This window comes from Aquila chrysaetos, chromosome 8 (genome assembly GCF_900496995.4).
Source record: "Aquila chrysaetos chrysaetos chromosome 8, bAquChr1.4, whole genome shotgun sequence".
NCBI classification, from domain to species: Eukaryota; Metazoa; Chordata; class Aves; order Accipitriformes; family Accipitridae; genus Aquila; species Aquila chrysaetos.
The window spans coordinates 37,087,914-37,104,455 of record NC_044011.1 but is presented as its reverse complement, the minus strand read 5'-3'; the positions used below and the strand labels follow the sequence as shown (position 1 = coordinate 37,104,455).

At 48.4% G+C, this 16,542-nt stretch overlaps 2 protein-coding genes across 7 annotated transcripts; one reads left to right on the top strand and one right to left on the bottom strand.

Moving 5' to 3' along the window:
- Positions 1-11: 11 nt before the first annotated feature.
- On the bottom strand, positions 12-14,737 carry LOC115344759 (two pore calcium channel protein 1-like). Of its 3 annotated transcripts, XR_003924646.1 has the most exons (20): positions 14,661-14,737; positions 14,361-14,443; positions 12,202-12,316; positions 11,429-11,557; positions 11,054-11,170; positions 9,838-9,956; positions 9,556-9,657; positions 8,457-8,583; positions 7,227-7,428; positions 6,398-6,542; positions 4,523-4,708; positions 4,015-4,079; positions 3,657-3,744; positions 3,301-3,370; positions 2,518-2,737; positions 2,188-2,278; positions 1,752-1,865; positions 1,279-1,397; positions 913-1,080; positions 439-536 (listed from the first exon to the last, which is right to left on the bottom strand). XR_003924646.1 is itself a non-coding variant. In XM_030022670.2 (19 exons), exons 1-19 carry the CDS (start codon positions 14,679-14,681, stop codon positions 391-393), a joined length of 2,259 nt encoding a protein of 752 aa, XP_029878530.1. In that variant the 5' UTR covers positions 14,682-14,737; the 3' UTR covers positions 12-390. The 3 variants fall into 3 exon arrangements, 2 of the variants coding, with proteins under 2 accessions (XP_029878530.1, XP_040981337.1); XM_030022670.2 differs by lacking the exon at positions 913-1,080 and having other exon boundaries at positions 12-536; XM_041125403.1 differs by lacking the exons at positions 913-1,080; positions 1,752-1,865 and having other exon boundaries at positions 12-536.
- MTLN (mitoregulin) lies at positions 14,679-15,397 on the top strand. Of its 4 annotated transcripts, none has more exons than XM_041125407.1 (2): positions 14,679-14,971; positions 15,080-15,397. In XM_041125407.1, exon 1 carries the CDS (start codon positions 14,794-14,796, stop codon positions 14,968-14,970), a length of 177 nt encoding a protein of 58 aa, XP_040981341.1. In that variant the 5' UTR covers positions 14,679-14,793; the 3' UTR covers position 14,971; positions 15,080-15,397. The 4 variants fall into 4 exon arrangements, with proteins under 4 accessions (XP_040981341.1, XP_040981340.1, XP_040981339.1 ...); XM_041125406.1 differs by having other exon boundaries at positions 15,077-15,397; XM_041125405.1 differs by having other exon boundaries at positions 14,684-14,990; positions 15,077-15,397.
- The last annotated feature ends 1,145 nt before the right edge of the window (positions 15,398-16,542 follow it).

Genomic DNA, 16,542 nt, shown 5'->3' with positions numbered 1-16,542 from the left:
AGAATCGGTCATTTTTTTCCAGACTGCCCAGTTTAATGCGCTAAAGAGCTGTTTAGTTCCGCTTACATTGGTCCATAGAGGCACATAAAAGCACTGTAATACAAGATTCCAGTTACAAGAAGTAGGTATTTCATAACATACTGACTATGGCACCCTTTCTGGGCTGGCACAGCCAGGTACGCCGACTCTCCCTCCACCTTCCCGTGAGAGTACTTCCAGTTTCAACATTTATATGAGACTTTACAACAGATAAAGCCATTTCAGGCATCAGCTGCCCCTTCCCCTGTGTAATCTGGCCCCCATGATGAAGGCAGCCAGCCAGGGAATGGGTTCCAGACCCAGACAGCTGAGCATTAGCTCCTCCTCCCCGACTGCCACGGATTTCTCTCATTATGCAGTGTTCTCCAAAGTCAGATTACTGGGTATGGCAGCGGTAGGGGACAAGTTTAAGATCTCCTCAAATGAAGGGCCTTCGTCCTCAAGGGGTATCTCTGCCTCAAACATACGCTGGAGCAGAGCGTCAACCGTCCTGTACCCTGCAGGTGGCCAAAAAAAAAGGTCACTGTAAGCATCCAATCCTGTTCCTCAGCAGGAGTTAAGTAGTGGCTGCCTTAAGGCAGCTCTTACTCAAAGGCTGCTCCCCATGTTTTACACTAAACAGGCAAGAAAACAAATGCCCCAAATTACATTCCCTGGCATTTTACCCCATATACTTTTAAGTACTGTGAACACTTGTAAAGGGTAAGACCATTATTTTAAGGACTTCTATTACCATGTGTCCTTCAATGGATTTGTGACCCCAATCAGCTGTCATGCCAAGAAGCATGAGCCTGGGGAACTGCTAAGGTACAGTAAGAAAGCCAGTAGAATTAAAAATAGTCATTAAGCTAGAGGAAAGGAGCATATAGTCACCCTGTGATCGAAGCCAGGAGGAATGCAAAGTGCATATAGGAAGGAGAAAAGATAACAGACTTCTTGGCAACAGCAGGACCTCAGCCACCAAGGCAGTGTCTTTGTAGACTGGCTAGTGAAGACAAGTGTGCACAGAAGGGCCAAGGTAGAAGAGAAGAAAAGAAGTTGCTACAGAAGTAAAAAGAAACAGCAAACATCAGTGTGTCCACAGTTCTCTCAAAACCTCCACCTGAGTTTTAGCTGCTTTTATAGCCCAAAGGAAGCAGAAGTGCTTGGGAGCTTCCCCAGAGAGAGCTATGACCAGAGACAGTTCAGAGCTGCAGCCTCTTAAACAAAAGACTGGGCACACTGAAGGGCTGCACTTACGTTTGGAGGCAATTTTAAACACCAGTCCTTTAGACTGTGGCTTTGTTCCACCTTCCCCCTCGAGATCATGCTCAACACTCTCCATGTTATCAAGGAGCTGTTCATGCTGGAGCTCATCCCTGTACAAGAAGGACCAGAAGTTACCCCAGAGAGGGACACGTCCTACCCCAGGGGCCCACACGTACCCAGCAGCAATGGATTCTCTCCATTTCCAGCATCTCTCCTGTCCTCTGGGCAACAGCCCTGGGCTGGAAGAGCTCAGCGAGACAGCTGCAAGGCCAATGCAAGTAGCCTTCTGCTAAGATCTAGACCATGCTTACATGGTCATGACAGGTTAGCAAGAACTTTGTGACAAGGAAAAGGAGTCTCAGCTCACACCTCAGGACAGAGGGTGGCGTCTTCCTCCAGTCCCGCAGCCCTCATCAGATGTGCCAATCCAGCCACATCTAGCACTACCCTTTTGGGGGGCTTACTCTTGAACTCCCATTCCCAGCTCCTGGATTTTCTGTTCAATGGCTGTTTCTACTTCACTCTTCTCTAGGGAGTACTCCACAAAGAAAGCTTCCAAAATGAATGACACAAAGATACTGAAAGAGATGATGAGCAGAATTACATAGCAGCATTTCCTTACTGGCTTCCCCCGCCCTGCTTTTGGGCATCAACAACTGTCTCAGTATTCCCAGGCTCATTCCCCAGCACTCCATCCCCTCCTCCACTGGAGACAGGGAGCTCTGAGTCAGAGCAGCACTCAGTGGAGACAAGAATAGATGAAGCCAGTTCCTCTATAATGCATGTCCTGCCTGTCTCCAAGAGTCACACTATGTGTGACCCTGAGACCATCAGCAGCAGCCTGGCAGGGGACAGAGCCCCTCTTCCCTCCAACACAGAGGAGAGCAAACCAAAACTTACTTGACAATAATTATCACCATCACAATGTGGAAGGCAATGAAATACAGCTTTGCAGGCTGAACCGTCACGTTGGCAAATCCATTGGCAAAGAGTATCATGGGAGTTAAGGGCAAGAGTGCTAAAGGAGGAGAACATCTTGCTGCAGAATAGCATGAAGGGAGAAACCAGGTAATACTGCCCAGCAACGACCTTCTGAACAAAGCCCTCTTCAGGGACCATTTCTCTGTTGTCTGGCACTGTGTGCATGGGTGCGTGCAATACAAGGGGAAGAGCAGAGTCAGGGAAGAACATGGATCACCTCTAGTCTGGACCTTCCACCACAAAGGATATCATGCCACTGATTGACTACAGTGAGTTCCATCAGGACGATGAAGGACGATGCAAAGTTGTTGAAGTTGTTCTTGCAGTATTTCCCACGGGCAAAGAGAGAGTCTTTGAGAGCTGGGTTTCCACATTCCAGGGCATGAGGAACATTCGAGCTCGCAGGGAAGAACTGGATTTTCCCATGGAATAACTCCATGCCAATAATAGCAAATACACAGTACACAACCTGGGAAGAGAAACCCCATTGCCTGCTTCTCCAGTGAGCGGCAAGCTCCATGGCAAGTTTAGAGTTCCAGCAGGTTTTGTGCAGTTTTTACAGACATGGCAAGCTGCTGAGGAGCAGCGCAGAGTCCAAGAGACCCAAGCCACTCAGGAGCAACTACCAGGCAGTAATAATAAGCCAAGAACTACAGCCCAAATACAGGGAAATGAAGTATTCTCAAATCACAATAGAAGCTATTAGAAAACTATTTGAGAAACAGGTTTCTCATTCAGCTTCTTGCCCAAACCATAGTTTGATTCCTTACAGTGTGAAGCCCAGACTGCACAGAACATCCTCTCTCCCCCATAGAGCAAATAAGGATGTCCTGACCTGGCAATTAGCAGGAACCCAATCCTTTTGCACACGTTTACATGTGCAATGACCAGAATCAAATGGACACTTACAGTTTCAAAGGTCTGCCATCCAGAGATTTGCATTTATCCTCTTGGAAACAGCATAAGCATGAGACTTAAGACACATTCCTGTAAAACTGGAGTGCTTTGAGCTAAGATACCAGGATTTCTTACCAGAGTCAGCCCACCAAAAGTCAACATTGTCGGTACGATGTTTATCAGTGTGTTCATGATGACCCGGAACCTACAGCAAATGATTCATGACAACACTTGCTGTGGGGAGGGTCTTTTAAAGCCCATGCTTGCTTATTGTCACATCCCATCCAGCATGTGCTCCCCACATATTCTTATTTATAAGTCTCTAGGGAGGCTGCAGCAACTGGGCTCACCCCAGGCACATTGGGACGCTTTGCTGAGCAGCCATGGTCAGTCCAAACCAGCCAGGCAGAACAACTCAAGGCACTGTCTCAGCCAGCCTCTGACACAGCCTGCCCCCAAAAAGCATATCCCTATCCCATTCTCTTCATTACCTTTGAATGCTGTCAACAATCCTTATTAGCCTGAGGACCCTTAAGATGAAGACAATGTCCAGGATCTGTTGGCTGTTGTACTTCGTGGCTGATAAAGTAAAAAAAGATTTTTTTGGTTACAAAAAATAAGCAGGGAAGCATAGAGGTAAAGCATGTTCTTACATTTGTTACGATTATGTCCTTGTTAACACTATTTATAACAGGTAGCTATAAAAATAAAGACTGGGTTACTTCTTAGGAACCCTATAGGAAATTCGTTGTCTTGTTAAAGAGCCTCCCAAGCCCAAGGTGATGGCAAAAGATGACTCAAGACCACCAAGTTTCCCAGATGCATGCAGACTGCTTAAGCTGCACTTACTCGATTTCAGGGTGGTATTGAGTACCGTTGCAGTCAAGGCAGCAAAGATGATGAGGGTATCAAACCTAGCACGAGGGAAGGCAGTGCTGTTAGATTTGTAGTGACAGAGAATGGGCACTTAAGCTGCCACATGACATAGAAAAGTAGTGTTCCCTCTTCCTCTTATCTGTGCCAGACAGCCCTGCATCATTTCAAACTCTTTGCAGGGTGGGAAGATGGAAAAGCCTTGTTTAGCAAAATGCTCTCCCCTGCCCAGCCATTATCTTTACACACTGCAGAGTGACTTTCAACTGAGACAGAGCAGGGCAGAGAATAGTAGTCTCTGTCAGAGCCAGGTTAGGCCAGGAAAGAGCACAATGTCCTCTGATGCATACAATCATTTTAATTACACCCTGGCACAGGAGTTAAACAGCCCATCTCTCCAAGAGACTTTCAGTTATGAGGAGCTGAACACAAAGATCTCATCACACTTCACACCACCTTTAACACAAACATTCATCCCACTCACCAGTTCCAGAACTGATTTTTGCCAAAGAACGCCCTTGGTTCGTAAGTGTACACTTTCAAGAGTATCTCAATTATATACAAAGCAAGGAAGACCCACTCTGCATAAGAAATATAAGGTGTTTCCTCATCCAGAGCAATGAAGATTGCATTTATTAGAATGATCACATCATAAGTCCAAACAAATCCCCTGCAGAAAGAAAAAAGAGAAATCAGTTTGCCAGTCCCAAAAAGGTAAAAGTTACAGTGTTATTTCAGGAGTTTTTTGCCTCGTCTCTCAAACATTGCCATTTAGGAAGCTACCTTTACCCATCAGTTCTCCCCAAACCCAAGAGTTTGGAAAAGTTACTGCAGAGTTTAACTTTTCCCCTGAAGTCCAACACAAAGCAGAGCACAAGCTTTCATGGTACACCACTGCCAACGCTCTCAGTGTTAAACAAACTCTTAGAGACTGACTGCAACTGAGTTTCCAACAAGTCAAGCAGCATTTCTCAAGCAGAAAGACCAGACGAGTGAAACAGAAGACTATACAGGATTGGGAGGGGTGGCTGGTACACCAGATGGGTGTGCTGGAGCCAGAGGGACCTGGACAAGCTGGGAAAGTGGGCAAAGAAGAATCTTGCTATGTTCAAAGGGAAATGAAAAGTCCTTCTCCCAGGGAGGAATAACCTCAGGCACCACTGCAGGCTGGGGGTCAACTATCTGAAAAGGGGGGGGGGGGTAGAGTGTCTTGGTTGAACATGAGCCAGCAATGCACCCTGGTGGCAAAGGCGGCCAAGAACATCCTGGGCTACATCAGAAAGTGTTGCAAAGAGGTCGAGAGAAGTGATTTTTCCCATATACTCAGTGTGGTGAGGCCACATTTGGAGTGCTGTGTTGACAGCTAGGCTCCGCAATACAAGAGAGACGTGAACATACTAGAGCAAGCGCAGCAAAGGGTCACAAAAATTATTAAAGGATAGGATAGTCTGACACATTGCATGTTGAGAGAGCTAGGATTGTTCAGCCTGAAGGGGAGAAGGGTCAGGAGGAACTCAGTATGTACAAATACCTGGTGGAAAGGTGTAGAGAAGATGGAGCCAGACTATTCTGAGTGGGATCCAGTGAAAGCACAAGAGGCAAGGGGCACAAGTTGAAATACAGGATTTTCCATTTAAACAAAAAAGCTTTTTTTGGTTTTGTTGGGGTTTGGTTTTTGTTTTTTGGGGTGTTTTTTTTTGTTTTTTTTTTTTTTTTTTAAACTGAGGGTGGTCAAACACTGGAACAGGTTGCAGAGAGGTTATGGAGTCTCCACCCTTGGAGATACTCAAAACCCAACTAGACATAACCCTGAGTACCCTACTCTAGCTGACCCTGCTTTGAATGAGGGAGTTACACTAGACCATCTCTAGATGTTCCTTCTGATCTCAGTGATTTTGCAATGCTGGGAAGACTCAGGTGTGAAACAGAGCACTAGTAGCTTATAGTACCAACTTGGTAAGAGCTGATGAAGCAGCACAATGCAGCTTTGCAGCAGAGACTGCTGAGGCAAGATCACCTTTAAGTGAAGCATTTAGTCTGGTCCTTCAAGGCAGGCCATAATGCACTTCTTGCTTTCAGTAAAAGCTATTTACACTTGGCACCTATAAAAGATCTGAACAAGTGGGACTGGAAGAGGTATGGACTCACCAATAGCCAAGTCTACTTTCTCTGCACCACTGAAAGAAGGTTAAGAGCAGAGCTGGTCCACAGAACACTTTCAAAAGCGGAACCCCCAATGTTTACCTAAATGCAGTTTGCACTTCCCAGCATGACACCCACATGAGCATTTGCTTGCAACACCACTGCTCTGCAGCCCTTTGAACATTAAGAGCTGCTTGTTCCACCAGTAGAGGCTTACCTGTGCCTAACCATGCTGCGCAGGAACCGACTCACTGCTGACTTGTATACATGAGGCATCCATTGACCCAGCGGATGGCTGCGTATTTTCAGGGTAATCACCTGGATGTTGAGGAGATCTGCCAGTTGTACAAAGGACTTCTTGTCTGCAGTTGGGGAGAGCACTACACATCGGTCTGCTATCATTAAAAAAGACAGTGTCTGGCAAATGCAAACCTATATGCACAAAAGTTGCAGCAGTCTGGACTCAGAATCTGTTCACTGCAGCAGACAAAGCACATGCCCAAAGTGGTATCCACCACAAAACAGGCTGAACTCAGTACTCAAGCAGCTCCTCTTGCCCCATTCCTGGGGGACTGGCTCAGACCATAGGCCAACAACCAACACAAACCTTTAATGATCAGGATGGGCACGATCTAGCATGAGAAGACTGACCCATCTCTCCCGATATCCTGTCTCCAGCAGGAGCAGAGTGAGAGGCTCCAGAGGACTGTGTGGGAAGCCACATTGCTTGGAGGAATCTGATAACAAGGGAGGCTTTCCTTTTCCTGTGCTGAGAACAGGAGGTCCCATTCTCCATGGCGAGCTTGGCCTGATGTCAAATGGCCATGAAGAGCTGCCCACAGCGTACATGACACGGGCTACAGCACAGGCAGAAAGAACAACCTTTCAGGACTTAAGCAATCTGGAGCGAAGCAGGAAGAGGGGCCTGGAGTCCCTCTGGGTCCATCACAGACCACAAGTCCCAATGCCAAAACCCTTGAAGCATGAGGCTCCTGACCCCGGGCTCCTCCCCAATCCCTTGGGCATAGCAGTGCCCCACTGCTCACCTATGAAACCCTTCTGCTCATTATCCGAGATGCACAGCAGCAGCTCTCGGTGGGAGTTGCTGATATCAGGAGCCACCAGCTTGACAAGCTGCTTCCAGCAGGCTTCTCTAACCACAAACTGTGCTCCTTCCTCTTCCTTCAGGAGGTTGAAAGCCTCTATCATCTTGCGGTGCTTCATGTAAGCAAGCTTACGGATCTCATTCTAGAGAGAGTATTGTGATTCAGGCAGCTTCAGTCACCCTTCCCCCTCCTTTTTTTAAGAAAAAAAAATATCTTATATTCACGGCACAGAGATGCAAGAAGAGACTCAGAGGAAAACACCTGGAGTGGTATTAGACACAAAGTACAGCACAGTCAGTGGGGGTGATGAGAAACACCATTTAACCGGCAACCTGGGGCCCTCTGCACAGCACTGTGGAAGGATCAATAGATTGCTTGCTGTTGGGAGATACATTGAAAAACCGGAAGAAAAGACAAAGAATAGTGTCTAACAGGAAGGAGATGACAAAGACCACAGGATCTGCATGTCCACAGGTCACAGAAGCAAAGAGGGTGTGTCCACACACGCTTCCCATCCATAAGTGAATACTGCTGAGATCAGGGGCAGAGATCCTCTTCTGCACACAGTTACGAGCAGGCTAAAGAACCTTATACCCTTGGGAGACCAGCCTCTGGGAAGACCTAGCAGCTGAGAAAGAACCAATCCCCTCATGGGAACACCCAGGAATTTCCAGCTCTCACCCTTTGATCACAAGTACCAAACTGCACCTACTCAGTTTGGGTAGAAACAGCAAGAGTTCCAATTTACTTAGACTTCCCTTTACATTTTCTTTGCTTTAAGAGCACACACAGTGGCAGAAAAAGTGTGCCCGCGCTCATAGCCAACTGAAAACAGTCTCCTGCATACAGACAGCATTTCTGAGCTAGGACTAAGCCTCTAACAACCATAATGCAGAGACATGTGCTTCCTATCTGTTGCAACTTCTTGGGTCCACAGCACCATAGAAAATTTTTGTTAAATGCTAAAAGCAGAACTCACAGCAATCCCCATGATACAAAAGCTGGGCCTGTCTTGTTATTTGCAGAGCATCAGCAAAAGTAAGAAGCTGTATGCCCTTCTCCACACTTTCCAGAAGCAGAACCTTTCCAAGGGAAAACCAGGTATTTCCTTACAAGGCTATATAGAACACCAGGCAGTCACCAATCACAACTCACCCCTCCAAACATTACCTTCAGGTGTTTTTTATAGTTGTTGTACACTACAGCCAGGAAGAGAGACATGAAGATATAAGTGTTGACAATGACAAAGGCGATGAAGAACAGAGCATACCATGAACTGAAGTCAAATGCCGGCATCCTAGAGGAGGGGAGAGAGATTGCTACTTGCTGGGCAGACAAACAGGGAAATAAAATAAACCACAAGAAAACAGTCTTTCAGATAGATTTCTAAGTACTGTTTTGGACAGCCAGATCAAACTTGCCAGATAATACCCAAGCTAAAAAATATGCATAAATTCAGTTAGAGAACAGTTTTCTTCCACTAGGTTTTCATCCTAGTTTATCAGGCCCTGACTGAAGGGATGCAAAGGAGAAAGCACAGAGATTAAGCTTCTGTCAGCATGGCTAAGTGAGTGCAGAGTCTTGAGGCGATGTCTCAGTCATAAGCTGGTTATTGGCTTCACAGACCCTAACTGCACTCAGACCTCCTCTTCCACTTAGTCTAGGAGGACTAGCGACATTTCTCAGTCCAAATGCCCAGGGTCCCTGTAACATCCCAGTTCTGTTCAGTTCACACGCATGAGTGTGCCATTCCTCCCTGTCCCCCTCTTTGATGGCACCTTCGCAGCACAAACCAAAATGGGAACGCAGTTAGAAGAAATAAGGATGGAAAGAACAACCTTCGCATAAGTTTAAACACAGCTGTGCAAATCAAAAAAAGTCTGCATAGAAAGCCCTGCAAATATTACAAGAGAAAAAGACATCTGATCACCAGACCACAACCTTCTTTTTCCGGAAAGGGTTTTAATCAGAGAGTGTGTGTGTTTGTCCTCTGGTTTAAGCCTTTATCAGCTACTGGGTCATTTGGAAAGCAGTATTTTTAATGCATCATTTCTAAAAGTCTTCCTAGCCTCTGATTCTGGTTCAGAGCCATTTATAAAACAGATGGCTGAGAATTCATGAAACCCCTGCAGGCTGGAAAAGTAAAAGCCCTGTTGGTGATCTGAAATACCTTGTTGTACAAAACAGTATTGTTCTAACCAGAGATCCTGCCACTAGGAGCAGGATACCAGCATTCACAACAGAAAGACTGCAAGCTCAGCATACATACATGACATCTGGGCTGTTTGCTGTCGTCACCAGCACATAGAGGTCAAACACAATTTCTAGGTAGTTTTTGAAATACGGCAAGCCTTCGGCTGTCTGGAGATTCCTAGGAGGAAAAGGACAATCTGAAGTTAAGCACAGAGATCACATGTTCCACCACAGGAACTGCATGTATCAGCAGTGCTTGTATTCACTAGCAATCATTTGGAGTTGCCAGATTCCCTTCTGCCCTGAAGTATCACACACATTCCTTCCACCCAGCTCTGAGCAAAAGCAGTATTCACACCTCTCACCAAACAGCTTCAAGGCCATGAGGGAGAACATGAGAAGGCTAAACATGAAGAGCAAGAAGACGTAGGTGATCTCTGGCAGTGTGTTGCGGATGCTGCGGAAGGCTCTCCGAATCTGCCAGGGAGAAGGAAAAAAGCCTTTAGAGGCAAGGTGGTACCCGTTTTTCCCCTCACCATCCCACCTGGATCAAATACCTACACAGGGACAGGTAAGCAGAGTGGGATACAGGTACTCTTCTGTCGCTTGGCAGGAGAGATTCTGACCCAAATGTGCCAGCTCTGTTCTGCTAAAACCTGTGCAGGAGTACCAGACCTTTCTTCCTTGTTCCCTCGAAGAGATGCTGGAAGGAGAGACCCTATCTGCTAGCCAAGGGACAGAAGGTCCTGTGGCATGGCTGGGATGCTCTTGCTGCAGGGGACTGGTCAGGGACAGAAGCCCGTCACTCCAGGCCACAAAACACATGCTCTGAGCCTGAGAGTTCAACTGCCCCCTCCCCCAGGCCTCCACACCACCGTAGTTTATTAATTTGTAAGTCAGGACCAGAACGGTCTTGGGCAGCAGGGCAAAGATCTCCCTGTGACAAGAGGAATCAGAGTCCAAAGCACCCATCTGGACTACAAGTTCAGTTTCTGAGAACAGCATGACACTTGTGCTTGTTTGCCTAGGAGACTTCCAGAAATAAGTAACCTGGCCCCTGACCCAGGGAGAAACAGTTTTCTCGTCTGCAGTGCTGCTCATGTTCACACCTCCCAAGGACAGTATCTAACTCTGCTTGCAAACAGAGGCTGCTCCTCCACACAGGATGGACTAAGCACAGCTCATGGGCTGACCTTACAAGAAATATTCCTCCTCCATGCAGCCTTACACTTTGTTAAGCATGATCTTCCCTAAATCATCACAGTACCGTGTTTGGTGAGAAGCTCTAGTTCCAGACCCAAGCATGCCCAGGGCTCTGGACAGCAATAACCTGGTCCATGGGTACAGGGCAAAGCCTTTTGATACTTTGCACAGAGCCCAAGCAGCACCAGTGAGAATGAACCCTTTTCTCCATCTCAAATTCTTGCTTCAGGCCACCTCTGAAAGGAACCTTCACTTGCAGGAACCTAAGTTCTGCTATTTCTGCACTAAATCCCCTGGGTCTCAGAAAGCAGCAGACTGTCCAAACATAGGACCCTGCACCAGGGGTACACCCCACCAGACCTCTTCCTTACCTGGCGACTCTCTGCAAAGTTGATCAGGAAGATGGGCCTCACAATTCTTGACCATCGAATGCTCCTCATGTTGTACATCCTGAGGACCCCATATATGGCCAGGTCGGTTAGGGATAACTGTAGAAGAAAGAAGAAAAATTCCCAGAAGCAATGTTGGAAATAAGTCTAGATGGTGAAGACAATAGGGTTAGCTGATACAAGACAGATGCACACACAACAGATTTGTGAGAACAGGCCTGAGTGTTGGTTGATTTGGCCATGGCTCTTGTAGAGCCCTTGTACCTCAGTGCTATGTTACCAGGAAAGCAAGAGGAGGAAAAAGCCACCTCCACATTGGGCAATTCAACCTTGGAGGCTCCCCTAGGCCTAACTCACCAGGATTGCAACCATGATGCAGATGTTCTTGGTATCCTTCCAGAATACATCGCGAAGGGTGACTTTTGCAAAATGTGTCAGTCGGCCAAAGAACACCAGAAGGCACAACACTTCGATCAGAGAAGTGACCTGCAGAGAGAGAAGGGGCCCAAGTCAGGACATCCAAGAGCAGCTCTAGCCCTCTTTGCACAGATGAGGATGTGCAGGCTGGGGTACAGGCTAAGTGTAAACAGGCAGAGTCAGTATAAAAGTTTTTCCAGTGGCTTTTGCTGTTGGCTATTTTACAGGCTCACGTATCTGGCACTGAGCAATAGTTTCAGGCTTCCTTTTGTGAAATTCCTGCCACAGGCACATTAAAGCCAGTAAACTTGTATTTGCTTAGGATTCAAGGAGCACATTCAAGGAGTGCAGAACAAATAAAGGCTACAGAAAAGTCAGTCCCAAGGGCAACACTACAGTTCTGCTTTCAGACATGAGGACTGGACTTGGGTCACATAGAAGGCTGGAATTTTTCTCCGAGATGCAGAAAGGCGACATGACTTTGTCTGCAGTCACATCAGCCATTGCTGATAGCCACAATGGCTCCCATAGTCCCTGTCTAGCTCCCATGCCCTTTTTCGTCCCTGTTTCAGGAGATCAAAAATATCAACAGAAATACCAGCATCAATTGTCTCTCGAGGCCTTTGACAACTAATTTCAAGCAAGGAACCCTTGCTTGCTCTACCGAGCAACACAATACTGGCTGCATTGCTGCTTCTACACTGAAAACTTACCAGGAAGGGAAGTGGATACACAGCAGGTTCTTCAAACACCGCAAGGGAAAGGTTGAGAAAGATGAAGAAGTAGGTGACTGTTCGCATAATCCAGTGATTATAGAGATAATAAAGCCTGTAGAAAGAAGGCAGTGGCACCATAAATAAAGGCTTCAGTGCACATACCTATGGGCTCACCAAATGCACCTTGGCAGAACAGCACATGCTGTCCCAAACAGTCATGGAGGAAGAAGGGCAACAGCAGCAAAATTTTTGCCACCCAGGGATTTGGCAACTTGTTTTCTGGCCCTTCCTTATAGTCTCATAGCTGATAGACACTATACTCCTTTTCAGGGAGCAAAAAACCCAGGAAGGTGGAACACAGGCATTCTTCAGTTCAGTTTAAGACTGCAACATACAGATTTGGTAAAGCTACTTCCTTTTTGTAATTACCTTGTTCCTTAATTTGAGTGCAAACTTATGCTAAGCTCAGGTATCCACACAACACACAAACTAAGTCTGATTAGTTATCTAACATCCTTTCTTTGCAGGTTAAAAAGCAAAGAGATAAGAAGAGCCACTGGAGAGAAGTATGGAGTTGCACAGTAAACTTTTTTTTTGTGTAGTTTTTTGTGTTTGGTTTTTTGGGGTTGGTTTTTGTTTTTTGTTTGGTTTTTTTTTGGTTTTTTTTTTTGTTTTTTTTTTTTTAAACACACAACTCAAGCAGTATTCTATCCCCTAAGGCAGCAAAACCTCCAGTGAATGCTGGCAATAACGATGAACACATCCAGCTCTAAGCCTCTCACAGGAGGTTTCACACAATGGCATGCAGCAGTGGCTCCTTTGGGGAGATGCAGAGTAGATCTATAGAGCACGTAGTTTCTCTGCCAATAAAAAAAGCTGCTAACATTGCCAAACAGTCATCTCATCTGCCCAATAACCACCTGCATAAAGGCTACAGGGCAGGTAATTATACAGATTACATGATATTATGCCCTTAATAACACCATCAAGACACAACCATGTAAAACCTGATCATCTATTTCTACTATTTATACTAAGCATACTTGGGCAGGACAAACTATATGCATGCAGTCTGTTTTTCCAAAGCCAACAGACATTACAGCTACACAACGGCATACACCTGCTCAAATCCTTTGTAACAAACATACTTAACCATACTTGTGCCTCCAAGATACCCAAAAAACTTTATTAGCTAAGACATGAGAATTAAATAAAAGGGAAGGGTTTTGGAGGGAAGGCTACAGGACTCAGTAGTGCTCACACACTGCTTTGCTGGCAGCCTGTTTATCACCTTTCCTGCTACACTAGCCATTTCTCTTATGTTTCACACATGGAAACAGTTTGCCTAAAGCAGTCCAAGCCTGAAGGAAAAGTCACCTCTGACTGAAGCTGCTCAGCCTCTTACCAGCAACTAAAAGAGAAGAGAGTCAGCACTGCAGGCAAAACATTCTTGACTTGGGGAATTTCACTTAACTTATTGCCAATTAACATAAGCTTTTAATGACTCCTGTCCCTAGCAGCCACCACTCTTTCTGAAATACACCTAAGCAGAGGTGCCACAGGCTCCTTCGATTAGCTGAAGTTTTGGTGTGCAGTGGGTTGGTGTCACCCGCGACCAAGCCAACTGGTAACAACCGTGACCACCGGGCAGAGGGCTCTTCTACTACACAGGCCAACCGTGCAGCCCCCTGTCACCGAAACCCTGCCACTTACACCAGCACGGCCACACTCCACACTCCAGCACCCCTTCCACACAGGTGAGGGCTGACCACACTTCCCAAATTTTTCACCCCCACAGAGCGCTTGCAGCTTCAGTGTTGAAGGATTTTATTTTTTTTTTTTTACACTCCGGGAAAAAACAAGTTTTTGTTTTCTTTCCTGTCCTCAACATACAGATGCACTGAGCCCCATTTGACATGCAGATTTCAGCTTAAATCCAGTTCTTTGCATCCGACCCACCCAACCTTCTCAGCATCCAGCTGGTGAACCCGAGGCCCCCAGCCTTTTTTGGCTCTTGCTCTTCGGACACGGTTGTGGTTAGTTCTCCCTATCCCAGCTTAAGCGCCCCACAGCACCGCACGCTGCCTGCGAGACCAGCGCAGAGCCCCGCTCCAGTGTGACGGTGTGGGTGTTTGCGGGGACGTGGACCTCCTTACCTGACAGCCTCCGGGGAGGTCCTAAAAGGAATATTTCTGTTGTACTGCGCATCGGAGACGAAAGCTGCTGCCAGCAGGAGATCCTGGGGAAAGGGGGAAAAGGCAGACAGCTGGTCAGCGGGTGCGGGAGCAGACACTCGCGCACAGGAGCTCCCTTCCACCCCGAGAAGCGGTACAAGGGATGCCGCAGCTTCGCACACCCGCCTCCCTCGATCTGCTAGCGAGGGCCCGTCACCGTCCCAGCCCGGGGGACGGGACACGACACCCCCCCCCCCCCCCGCCCCAGACCGCTCTCGCTACCTGCGAAGCCCCCTCCGCCATGGCGCGGACGGACGGACGCTGCGCCTCCCCGGTCCCGCCGCCTTTAACGGGGCCCGCCCCCGCTCCGGCGGAAGCGGGAGGCGGTGCCGAAGCCGGAGCCGGTTAACGGGGAATGGGGTTGGAGGTGCTGCGGCCCCGGGCCGTGCGCTGGGCGCTGCTGGCCGCCTTCGCGGCCGGGGTGCTGGTGGGCTGGCAGGCGGGCCGTGCCCGCCGCCGGTTCCTCCGCTGGCGCCAGCGCCGCCTCCAGCGCCGTCTCGCCGCCGCCCAGGAGCAGCTGGAGGCGGCTTGAGGTGAGGAGAGAGGTCCTCGGTGCGTCCCCGGAGCCGCTCTGCCTCCTTCCCTGCCCTCGCAGCGGGTTTGGGAGCTCAGCACGACCCTCCGGTTGTCTCCTCCAGCAGCCTTGGCCTCGGTGGACGTTGGGTGAGCAGAAACGGATTCGCCCCCTGTGCCGCTGTCGGAGCCGGTTTGGAAGAGGGCTGGTGAAAAACGGCGTCCGTGGAATACTGGGCCCTCTCCTCTGTCCTTCAGAAGACGAGATTCCCAAACTGCGTCAGGCTAACCTAACAAAACACTGGGGATACAGGAACGACGACACCAGATGTATTTCCGTATTTCAAAGGGTTGTCTGTGTTTGTCTTGCTTTCAGTCCACTGCTGAGATACGCTGCTCTGCCCTTGCCGAGAAGCGCTGCTGATACATTAAACTAGCAAAAATCACGAGGTGATGTTCCTAGATGTGTTTATTTCTCTGTGAAGGTGAAAACGTACCTTATGGGTGCTTGTAACGAGTGACGAATCTCATTATGAAAGTACGCACGTGAAAAAAACCTGCGGGGACAACTAAATGGTGAAATAGCTGCATGCGTTGGGAGGGTGAATGAGCAAATTAAAGGAAGGATGCTTGTGCTTCAGATTCTGAATTTCTTCCTGTGCTGTGGACAAGGAATTGTGGAGATGGTTGTAGCGCGTTCCTTCTTTCTCTCCCATGGCTAGCAAATTCCAGAAAAGTATTTCCTCGAGACTGAGAGAAGGGGGTGCTCCTGCTTTGCGCCAGAGGATTTACTGCACGCTGTGCAGGCTGCTGGCTTTCAACTATATTACTGAACTGTGAAAAGTTCTAGAAGTTTTTTTTGGAAAAAACCCCACTGCCCAGCCCCCCTTATGATCATGAAATGCTGATTTCTAGCCAAATAAGTAGTCCTGTGGCTTTTTGGTAGAACAAGGTTTCAGACCTTTGGAAGTTCCGGGGCGTGCAATATCGAGTGCCCGTGTTCAGCAGAGCTGCTGTTCACTGGAGTGGGTGGTCTGAGCCACGTCTGCTCCATCCCAGTTGTGCTTACTTTACCAGTAAAGCATGGATACCTTTTCATGGTGTGTCTTTTGGTGTTCTTAACCTCGAGACCGGCAGACCGTTAGACCGTTAGAAATGGGGGCTTCCGTACAGCTCCCAGCGCCACGTGGCCTTGCCTAGGTGGGAGTGCCGTTTTGTGGAGGCGGGGTGGGGGGGTGGGAGCGATTCCCACTAAGCGCGAAGCGTGCGCTGGTGCACGTTTTCCAGCACAAGCTAGAAGCCGACGTACCCCAGCCTTTCGGGTCGCCCTGGAGGAGGGCAGGCACAGGATTTACCTGCCTGCCGGGTGGCTGCAGGCCTGGCCGGCAGTGAGTCCCTGCCTGGTGGGCCAGGGCTGGGTGAGGCCCTTCTGGCTCCGAGCCGCCGCCCAAAGCGGGGTCCGGCGGGGGTCCCCGAGGGCGGGGGAAGCCCCCGGCGCGGCCGGGCCCTGCCCAGCCCCCGCCTGTCCCTCCGGCGGGCGGCCCGCGGCGCCTACAACTCCCGGCGTACCGCGCGGCCCGGAAGTGACGGC